Genomic DNA, 11,322 nt, shown 5'->3' with positions numbered 1-11,322 from the left:
CTTTGGGTAAAAGTATCTGTAAACACTGTAATGAATTATTAGACTGTTATCTTGATGTGGACGACTGACCGTATATTCCTGCACTGACTGTAACCAGCGTGCTGACTTTGTGCCGCAGCTCGTCTCTGCCCAGCAGTCTGGAGATCAGGGTGGTGAGAGGAAAAACAGAGGGGGTGTTCGTCCTCCAGAAACTGGTTAAGAGGACACGCTTCGGTCCATTCGAGGCTAAACATGTTCAACAGCTCAGCGCAGACACGCCCTTTCCTTTAAAGGTACGAACCTTCATTCCAAAAAAGTTGAGACAGGATGTTTAATGCAAATCAAAACTTCTCTTTGATCTGTATATGATTTAAAACTGTTGGGGCCTTTAGGTCGTTACCCTAATTACATTAATTAGTAGTTGATAGTGAATCACCACTTTGCCACTGCAACAGCGACTCCTCCTGTCAGGTCAAGGCACTGCTACAAGTGGTGGAGGAATACAGAGAGTACAGCGTGTTCCTCCATACATGTTAAAACTCTTTTAATTATTTTCTGATTGTGTGTGTGTGTGTGTGTAGATCTTCCACGGCGATGGTACTGTGGTGTGTCTGGACACGTCGAACGAGGACGACTGTAACTGGATGATGCTGGTCCGACCCGCGACCGATCATAAGCACCAAAACCTGACGGCGTATCAGCAGGATGACGAGCTCTACTTCAACACCTCACAGGTTCCCATCACACGCACACGCACACACACACCCGCGGGTGGGTTTGGGTGCCGCTCGTGTATTTCCGGTCCTGAACCTTGTTGTGTGTTTGTAGGACGTGTTACCCGGGGCGGAGCTGAGGGTTTGGTACGGAGCGTTCTACGCTAAGAAGATGGAGAAACCTGTACTGAAACCTCCCGCCATTGCTCCGCCATCAAGAGGTAAACACATTAAACATCGGACACACAGATGGCGTGATGGAAACGCTAGCACAGCACTGGTGTGAGGTTATTATAGCGATAGAGTGTGTGTGTGTGTTGTTGGCTCAGCTTGAGTGTTAATGGTGCTTGTTTTTTTAGGGGTCGTATCTGGAAAGCCAGCGTGCACTCAGGATAAAAGCGCCACGCCGACACCGCCTGCCAGCAGAGAGACCGATGGAGGTGAGTGGATACCTTGAGCTGACAGTAGGAGTCGCTGTTTTGTTTTAGGAAACTGAATAATAAAAACAAATCGTATTTTAATGGCAGGAATTAATTTTATAATAATGAAACGACACTAATTACGTGTTCCTCTCTGTTCTAGATCAGCAGCTCAGTCCACCTGTGGTTTCCTCACCTGTCCAGCAGGTGGCAGTAGTCGTCTCCTCTCAGACTACCTCTCCACCTGCACCAGCCCGAGCCAAAAAACGGCTGATCCGACTGCGCAAAAAGAAACGACCCAAACCTGAAATCAGCAAAGGTACTGAGAGTCAAAAGCGACTTACAGTTATTACTGATATACAATCTGAGCAGTTGAGGATTAAGGGCCTTGCTTAGGGGCCCAACAATGGCAGTGGTGGGGCTTGAACCAGCAACCTTCCGATTACTAGTACCTTAACCGCTGAGCTACCACTGCTATTTTTGTGAGGGGCAATAATATGCAGTTTGCTGCACTTCTTCCTGAGTGTAGTGCTTTCCACATTTCGGAATTCGGAGTGTGTCTGTGGGAATTGGCGCCTACCTAAAATAGGCCTGGCTCACAGTCTACCATCCAATTCATCCCAAAGATGTACAGTAGGGTTAAGGTCAGTCGCTCTGGATCTGACCGACAGAGTTTATTAACCTGAACCTTGGTGAACGTGTGTGTGTGTGTGTGTGTGTGTGTGTGTGTGTGTAGATCCTCCTGCTCCAGATGTTCCAGCTGTGGAGGCTGATGGGGACGACGTTCCCCTCAAACCAGTTAAACCAGTGCGCTGCCACGTCATGTCGGGGAAGTAAGATCTCAGGAACTACTTTCTCTGTTACTCCTACACCAGCGCCTCATCACCGCTCATATCATCATTCATTCATTTATTCACTCTAACAGAGTGCTTCATCCTGGTCAGGGTCACGGTGGGTCCGGCAGCGACCCTTAACACTCACAGATTTACTCAGAAAAGCCAGGGTGAACCTGCTAAATTCCTTAGAGACGGTGACCGTAAGTGAAGATCAAACCCAGGTCCTGTGTCATCGTACGCTGTGCAAATGTGTTTCGTAGTGATTATTTGGTACTAGGTGTGAGTGAGTAATAGATGCATGCATTAATGAATGAATGGATTCATAAAGTATAAAGTGTAGTGAACATACCTGATGTGTGTGTGTGTGTGTGTGTGTGTGTGCAGGTCTGCTTTAAGGAGGCGGCTGTTGAAGAGTGGGGATCATAAGCGAGTGTATCAGTGTGTTCTGTGTAATAAAGTGTTTCAGAACAGCAGCAACCTGAACCGACACGTCCGGTCTCACGGTAACACACACACACACACGGTAACACACACACACACAGTAACACACACATGATAACACACACGTCTGATCTCACGGTAACACACTCGGTAACACATGGTAACACACACATGGTAACACACACACACTGTAACGCACACGTCTGATCTCACGGTAACACGCACGGTAACACACACGGTAACACACACACGGTAACACACACACACACACGGTAACACACATGTCTGATCTCACAGTAACACACACTGTAACACTAACACACACACACACACATGATAACACACACGTCTGATCTCATGGTAACACATGGTAACACACACATGGTAACACACACACACTGTAACGCACACGTCTGATCTCACGGTAACACGCACGGTAACACACACAGTAACACACACACGGTAACACACACACACACACGGTAACACACACAGTAACACACACACACACGGTAACACACACGGTAACACACACACACACACGGTAACACACACACACACACACGGTAACACACACGGTAACACACACACACACACGGTAACACACACACACACACGGTAACACAAACGTCCAATCTGAGAGTAACACACACACAATAACACACACACAATAACACACACACGTCCAATCTCACATCAACACACACGTCTGATCTCATGGTTACACACACACGTCTGATCTCACAGTAGCACATACATGGTAACAAACACGGTAACGCACACGTCCGATCTTACACACGTAATAATTCCTAATAACAGGACACGTGGATGGTTCCTAGTCGTATGTAACAGTGTGTGTGTGTGTGTGTGTGTGTGTGTGTGTGTGTGTGTGTGTGTGTGCAGGTGATAAGCTGTTTAAATGTGATGAATGTGATAAGATGTTCAGCCGTAAGGAAAGTCTAAAACAGCACATCTCCTACAAACACAGTAAAAACCAGGTAATACTGCCGGCGCCCCCCGCTGCTCTGGGTTTCCCCCCCGTCTCTGTCATGTTTGGGATGGATGATGGTGGAATTTGATTTGATTCATCTGTGTGTGTGTGTGTTGTAGCCGGATGTGGAGTACAGGTACAAGTGTTCCACCTGTGAGAAGTCATTCCGGGTGGAAAACGCCCTAAAATTTCACAACTGCAGGACAGGTACTGCTCCACTGATTATATATATACATAAATATATATTTATTTACAGTATGAATAAAAACAATCAGAACTATTCAGCGATTACTCTTCACACAGCCGTACATCGAGACGCCGCCTCTTAATTTTGCTCTCATGATCTCTCTCTGTGACGTTTGTACAGACGATAAGACGTTTCAGTGTGAGATCTGCTCCAGGTTCTTCTCCACCAACAGCAACTTATCCAAACACAAGAAGAAACACGGAGAGAAGCTGTACGCCTGCCAGGTCTGCAACAAGATGTTCTACCGTAAAGACGTGATGCAGGACCACCAGAGACGCCACAGCCTGGGTGAGAAACAACAGCTCAGCGCTCTATCAGGGGGGCACAAACTTTTGCACACCGAATAAAGCTTCTGTCAGGTTGTTTAATACTAATAAAATACGTTTTTTTATTTATTTTCAGGCTCGAAAAACATGAAGAGAGAAGAAATGGAGATAAACGGAGATGAAGGAACTAAATACAGGAAAGAACCGTCGGCGTGTCCCATCTGCGGCAAGGTGAGATTCAAGGAACCAACCAACCAATCACAAACAATCCTGACACGCTAAGTGCTATTAGCTTCCAAACTCACTTCTCAGCGTACCGACGCGTGTAGTGTCCAACCACTTCTTTTCACCTGCACGGGCGGGTTCACACAGGGATCGGTGTTGTCACACACTGTTGTTTGTTATTAACCGTCTCTGTGCAGTGCCTCAAGCGGCCAGCAGAGGCCGCTGTCGCAGCAGGATCCGACGCGATCGCAGCCGCCGCTCTGATCTCCTGACCGCGTCCTGACCGCGTCTCTGTCCCTCTCGCCCCAGGTCTTCTCCTGTCGCAGTAACATGAACAAGCATCTCCTGACTCACGGGGATAAGAAATACACCTGCGAGATCTGCGGCCGCAAGTTCTTCCGCGTCGACGTGCTGAGGGATCACATCCACGTTCACTTCAAGGTGAGACGCCGGGTCTGGTCATGTGACCTTCAGAGAAAACTGCAAAAGTTTGTGCACCCCAAAGAATTCCATGTTTTATTGATTTTGTGAGGAATAAGTTCATGTTCTCAACAGGAGACGTGATGACAGAGTGGTGATGGGTTGGGGTTGGGATGTAGTCACACGAAAATGGGGTGGAAATAGTTTCAGGACACATGAGGATAGGATGTGGCTTTACTCCCGACTTCGGTCCCGGTCACGTCTCGTAGTCCCCGCTGCTCCCAGCCAATCAGAACTCTTCTTTGTTTTTCAGGATATCGCTTTAATGGACGAGCAGGAGCGCGAGAGCTTCATCAGAAAGATCGGAATATCCATGGAGGACAGCGAGGGGAACTCTGATGAGGAGGACGAGAAGGACGACCCCGAGCATCACAAATACAGCTGCAAGAAATGCCAGGTTCAAACCAAACTGGGCTGCTCTGGACTGACTGGTTTCTGTGTTTTATAATGATTCCTGTTGCTAAATCTGCTCTTGCTAACAGGTGACGTTCGCTAAAGGCCGCGATTACCTGAAGCACATAATGGAGATCCATAAAGAGCGAGGCTACGGCTGTGTGATCTGCAACCGCCGCTTCGCTCTCAAAGCTACGTACAACGCTCACCTGGTGATACACCGGGAACAGCTCATAGACCCCGCCGTGCAGAGGTACAGATACGACAAAACTAAACGATACACACTTTCAGGTCCTTCCCTAAACTATTAACAGGATCACATGATCCCAGATCAGTGGTGTGTGGGGTTTTGATCACATGACCCGTTTGCAGGTACATCCACCCGTGTGAAATGTGCGGCCGCATCTTCAACAGCATCGGAAACCTGGAGAGACACAAGATCATCCACACAGGTAACACACACACACACAGGTAACACACACACACACAGGTAACACACACACACACACACACACACAGGTAACACACACACACACAGGTAACACACACACACACACACACAGGTAACACACACACACACACACAGGTAACACACACACACACAGGTAACACACACACACACACACACAGGTAACACACACACACACACACACAGGTAACACACACACAGGTAACACACACACACACAGGTAACACACACACACAGGTAACACACACACACACACACAGGTAACACACACACACACACACACACACAGGTAACACACACACACACACAGGTAACACACACACACACACACAGGTAACACACACACACACACACACACACACAGGTAACACACACACACACAGGTAACACACACACACACAGGTAACACACACACACACACACAGGTAACACACACACAGGTAACACACACACAGGTAACACACACACACACAGGTAACACACACACACACACACAGGTAACACACACACACACACACACACACACAGGTAACACACACACACACACACACACAGGTAACACACACACACACACAGGTAACACACACACACACACACAGGTAACACACACACACACACACAGGTAACACACACACACACAGGTAACACACACACACACAGGTAACACACACACACACACACACAGGTAACACACACACACACACACAGGTAACACACACACACACACACACACACACACACAGGTAACACACACACACACACACACAGGTAACACACACACACACACACACAGGTAACACACACACACACAGGTAACACACACACACACACACACAGGTAACACACACACACACACACAGGTAACACACACACACACACACACACACACACACACACAGGTAACACACACACAGGTAAAACACACACAGGTAAAACACAGACACACACACAGGTAATACACACACTCACACACAGGTAATATATATACACACACACTCAGAGGTAATACACATATGATATAAAGTGTGTGTGTGTGTGTGTGTGTGTGTGTGTGTAGGGGTAAAGAGTCACAGTTGTGATCAGTGTGGAAAGTCATTTGCGAGGAAGGACATGCTGAAGGAACATCTGAGAGTTCATGACGACATCAGAGACTACCTGTGTGCTGAGTGTGGGAAAGGTACACACACACACACACACACACACACACACACACACACACACACACACATAAACACACACACAGCCCTCAGGGAAGGTGAGAAAGTGAATGTGTGTGTGTGTGTGTTTAGACGATGGATAGTATTGATAAACACTGTGTGTGTGAGAGTGTGTGTGAGTGTTTGGTTAGATGTGTTATAGCTGGTGTGTGTGTGTGTGTGTGTGTGTGTGCAGGTATGAAGACCAAACACGCCCTGCGCCACCACATGAAGCTCCACAAGGGCATCAAAGAGTACGCGTGTAAAGAGTGTAACCGAAAATTCGCTCAGAAGGTCAACATGCTCAAACACTACAAGAGACACACGGGTACATCCAACACACACCAAACACTCACCAATTCACCAAACACTCACCAATTCACCAAACACACACACACACACCAAACACTCACCGACACACCACACACTCACGTGTGAATGCTGCGTTAAGTGGATTTGCTCTGTACCTGTGCAGGTATAAAGGACTTCATGTGTGAGCTGTGCGGGAAAACCTTCAGCGAGAGGAACACCATGGAAACACACAAGCTCATTCACACAGGTAAACAATCCCACTCACCTGTTCTCTCGCTGCACCATGATCAGGTCACATGACCAAACCGGGGGGACCCACAGATTCCACAAACGCTGGTACTCAGAGGGGAACTGAAGATCCCAGGAGCTTTACCGTGCCAACGAGCCCCTTCGGCACATCTCTGCTGCAGCCACGTCCATCTCTGTCTAGGAATAACAACACCTCAGCCGTGAAGCCACAGAGTTCCGAACTGTCCCAGGAAGCAGCATCAGCATTAAAAGTGTCAAGCAGGGGGTGCGATTCTTCTGGGTTCCTTTAGAACGTTACAGCTGCTTTTTGGGAACAATTGTAGAAATATTAGAGCCCTGGATGTTATTTTTGTTTGGTGTGTGCAGTGGGGAAGACCTGGTCGTGTTCGGTGTGTGTGTAATATATTTTGGTGTGTGTGTGCTGTGGGGAAGACCTGGTCGTGTTCGGTGTGTGTGTGATATATTTTGGTGTGTGTGTGTGTGTGTGTGTGTGTGTGTGCAGTGGGGAAGACCTGGTCGTGTTCGGTGTGTGATAAGAAGTACGTGACGGAGTACATGCTGCAGAAACACGTCCAGCTCACCCACGATAAAGTGGAGGCTCAGAGCTGCCACCTGTGTGGAACTAAAGTATCGACACGAGCCTCCATGAACCGCCACGTCCGCCGTAAACACCCCGAGGTACACACACACACACTAACACACACACAGTGTGGATGCTTAGATGCAGGGTTGAGTTTGTGGTTTCCATGGTGATTCCAGGTGGTGGCGGTGAGGATAGAAGATTTCGTGGAACTTGAAGCGCCGACGATCGACGCCTCGTCCATCGACATCCAGCAGGTGTGTTAAAGTACAGCATGTTACACACACACTGCACACAGTCACATGACCAACCTGCCACAAACGTCCTCATTTATATTAACAGCTTACATCAAAGAGACAAACATCACATTTCACTTGACACAAACGTCTGTGTGTGCGTGCATGTGTGTGTTGTGTGTCTGTGTTTTTATCTGTGTGTATGTATGTAGGTGTGTATATGTGCTTGTGTGTGTGTTCTATATGTGTGTATAATGTGTTGTGTGTGTGTGTGTGTGTGTGTGTGTGTGTGTGTGTGTGTGTGTGTGTGTGTGTGTGTATCAGAGCCCTCTCCCCACAGTGAAACCCCACAGACACTCGGCTCCGGTGAAGAAGAAGCAGAAGCTGCAGGAGTCACTTCTCACTCATTCAGACGGTTACCGAGAGTTCACCGGGAAAACCGACGACTTCACCACAGCAACAGCAGCAGCGGTGACCACGGCAACGGGGGGAGACGAGACCAACTCGGCCGTGCAGAATTTACAACAGGTACATTATTACATCTCTACCAGTCACTATCATCTGCACATCTGGCTTGTGTCATGTGGAGCTTCATGTTATGTGAACCTGATCTATAAACGTACCTGTTGACCCCCCTCCCTCCTGTACAGGTGGTGGTCCTGACAGACCCCAGCGCCCCTCACACCACTTCCACAGTAAATCTAACCAACATCAAGTTGACGCCCATCAGCACGGCGCCACAGTTCACCAGCCTGCAGCCCGTCAGCGTGGAACCCCCTCTGACCCTGGACAGCTCCATCCTCACCGTCACCTTCGACCCTGTCAGCAGCTCTGGGGTGCAGGAGGGGGGGAGCGCTCAGTCCGTCACTCACTTCGTCAACCTCACGACCCTGGTTAATCCCATACCTCATAACCTGGAGGCCTGGAGACCTATCGGCGGCACCGCTGATGCCGGTCAGGTGACCGCAGACACGGCCGGCGCTCAGGACCCCCACGATCCAGCGGACTCTGATACGCAGCTTCAGCAGTCGTCAGAGAGCGTGATCGGGCAGAACCATCAGATCCAGCCTCAGGCTTCAGGGCCGACGCCCTCTCCAGCTGCTGCAGCACCCCAGATGTTCAGCTACTGAGAGAGAACGTGAACATCAGCGGTGCTCTAACAAACATCTGAACCTCTGAAGGCAACGACGTCCACATCCAGTCAAAAGCAAACGTGTTGGGTAGAGCAGCTTTAATAAACGAGAGAATATTAGAAGCTAGGGCTCGCACGATATATCAGTTGGGCAGTAATATCAGCGGATATCATGATTTTTATAAATATATTGGTACAATATAGTGGTGCAAAAAAGTGTTCACTCTTTCACCCAAAATAAAACGAATCAGGCCCAGAATAAACAGCTAATGTCTCTTTAAAGCTGCAGTATGTAAAATGTATGTTTAAAATGTAAAATTGAGTCAGTAAAAACACAATAAGCTTTTTCTTTAGGACCAAAATATTATCAGGGTCCTGAGAACACATCCCAACTAAATTCCTCAACACGTTACAATCAGTAAACTGTTAATCTGCTCATTTTAACATGTTGTTTTGCTGCTATGAATTTTTAATGTTTATTTAAGTGCATATATTTCTGGCTGCACTCCTGAACGTTTATTTTAATCATGTTTTGGTCCCCGAATCCACTTTTAACAGTTCAGACACTGTTTTAGGGACAGGATTGCATTTACTCACAAAAACAGAGTCAGGTCACGTCCCGAATGTGTGTCCCAGTGGAGCAGCTTTGAGATTCATACAAATCCACACAAAAATTCATTTTATTTAAATCTTTTATTTATTACTGCAAATGTTCTCATAATCTGTGTTGAATGAAGCTAAACCGAAGCTAAACTGATGCACTAAAGCACCAGTGTTTGTTCATTTATACTGTCTTTTGCAACAGTTTTAACACCCCTGCTCAGATGTAGTATGCAGTATATATATATTTTTTCATTTTAAATGAATAATGGGGGCAAATTTGCCATGTTGTCACACAGTTGCTGCTTATTTGCTGGATTTAACATATTTAAAAAAAAAAATAAAGCACAACATGTGGCGTGTGCAAAAGTCCTGGAAGATGTATTATTCATGTTCCATTTCCCCTCACTATGTTACATCTAGTAAATAAAAAACTGTACACACACTATCACTAAAGTGTCATAATGAAGCTTTTCTAGATGTGGTTACAAGGAATAGAATGTGAGCAGGGGTGTGTAAACTTTTGCACAAACCTGTTTATACCTTCAGTAAGATATCAGCTGATATTATGGATGATCAGAATGTGCTGTTTATTACATTTGGATTCGAGTATCATTAATGGAACAGGCTGAACCTGTTCTGGAGAATAAAGTGTTTGTGCTGCTCACCTCATGAACTTCTCTGACACAAACCAAAGCTGGATGGACGTTTATTTTTGGAAACGCTGAATCCAGAAAAACTGGCATGAGTGTAAATGACAGATATATGAGCGAGGGGGGTGAAAACTGGAAACCACTTCAGATACTGGAGATAAATACTGAACTGTTTGGTAAAAATGATGTTTGAATGAAATGGAATGAATGAAAAAAATGAGATTGTGAATCTTTTATAATGATTTTTTGTAAAAATCAGCTCGCTTGCTATTAAACAGGATCACTGATAAAGGGTGTGAACCTTTGTGTCCTCTGTGTAATCAGGACTGACCAGGGTGCACAAAATAACAGAAACGGCACATACAGGTGAATATTTGATTAAAAATTAACAGCATATATCAGCTGTAAAAGGAATCTAATCATTATCACTTTAACATGTGACATTTTATACAACATGAGGCAACTAATAGAGTTTATGGTCAAATTCTACAAACATAAACAGCACTGACAAAACTGAACTATATAAGCTCACTGACAGGAACATCACTATACTACAAGAAGCTCAACCCCAAAAAAAACCACAGAACTAAATGGGCACCTTTATGACCCAGTGTCAACATGAACTCTAAATTAATAAAATTATGTTTAATAAAATGTTCCTGACGAGCAGGAATCAAAAGGGGGCTATTATTTTTTACACACCGTAGTATTAACAAATCTGTCATTTTGCATCCTTAAGGAACAACTGAGGTAAAACTAGTATCTGTACAACACAGCGGTGTGCAGCTGGAAGAGTGGGTGCTGCACACTGATATGTATTGTGGAAATATGGGTTCGATCCTCGCCTCAAGTCAGTGAGGAAATGAGCACGTTAGCCTCTTTTCCGTGTGAGTTTGCTGCTTATA

General features: G+C 46.3%; 1 protein-coding gene across 1 annotated transcript in view; it reads left to right on the top strand.

The window, feature by feature from the left end:
• The window catches only part of prdm15 (PR domain containing 15), a 23,834-nt gene extending 13,137 nt beyond the window's left edge, over positions 1-10,697 (top strand). Inside the window, exons 4-25 of the mRNA XM_063013725.1 lie at positions 119-272; positions 561-713; positions 808-913; positions 1,052-1,132; positions 1,275-1,430; positions 1,848-1,944; positions 2,332-2,450; positions 3,292-3,386; positions 3,499-3,586; positions 3,747-3,914; positions 4,029-4,123; positions 4,427-4,558; positions 4,851-4,994; positions 5,080-5,243; positions 5,363-5,442; positions 6,517-6,636; positions 6,852-6,983; positions 7,131-7,214; positions 7,719-7,894; positions 7,976-8,053; positions 8,357-8,560; positions 8,683-10,697. Of these exons, the coding sequence (XP_062869795.1) occupies positions 119-272; positions 561-713; positions 808-913; positions 1,052-1,132; positions 1,275-1,430; positions 1,848-1,944; positions 2,332-2,450; positions 3,292-3,386; positions 3,499-3,586; positions 3,747-3,914; positions 4,029-4,123; positions 4,427-4,558; positions 4,851-4,994; positions 5,080-5,243; positions 5,363-5,442; positions 6,517-6,636; positions 6,852-6,983; positions 7,131-7,214; positions 7,719-7,894; positions 7,976-8,053; positions 8,357-8,560; positions 8,683-9,162 (3,106 nt within the window). The 3' untranslated portion in view covers positions 9,163-10,697. The remainder of the gene's footprint in view (positions 1-118; positions 273-560; positions 714-807; positions 914-1,051; positions 1,133-1,274; positions 1,431-1,847; positions 1,945-2,331; positions 2,451-3,291; positions 3,387-3,498; positions 3,587-3,746; positions 3,915-4,028; positions 4,124-4,426; positions 4,559-4,850; positions 4,995-5,079; positions 5,244-5,362; positions 5,443-6,516; positions 6,637-6,851; positions 6,984-7,130; positions 7,215-7,718; positions 7,895-7,975; positions 8,054-8,356; positions 8,561-8,682) is intronic.
• Positions 10,698-11,322: the final 625 nt, after the last annotated feature.

Source organism: Trichomycterus rosablanca, chromosome 18 (assembly GCF_030014385.1).
Source record: "Trichomycterus rosablanca isolate fTriRos1 chromosome 18, fTriRos1.hap1, whole genome shotgun sequence".
NCBI lineage: Eukaryota > Metazoa > Chordata > Actinopteri > Siluriformes > Trichomycteridae > Trichomycterus > Trichomycterus rosablanca.
The sequence above is the reverse complement of the archived record's forward strand: the minus strand, read 5'-3'. Positions and strand labels throughout refer to the sequence as shown.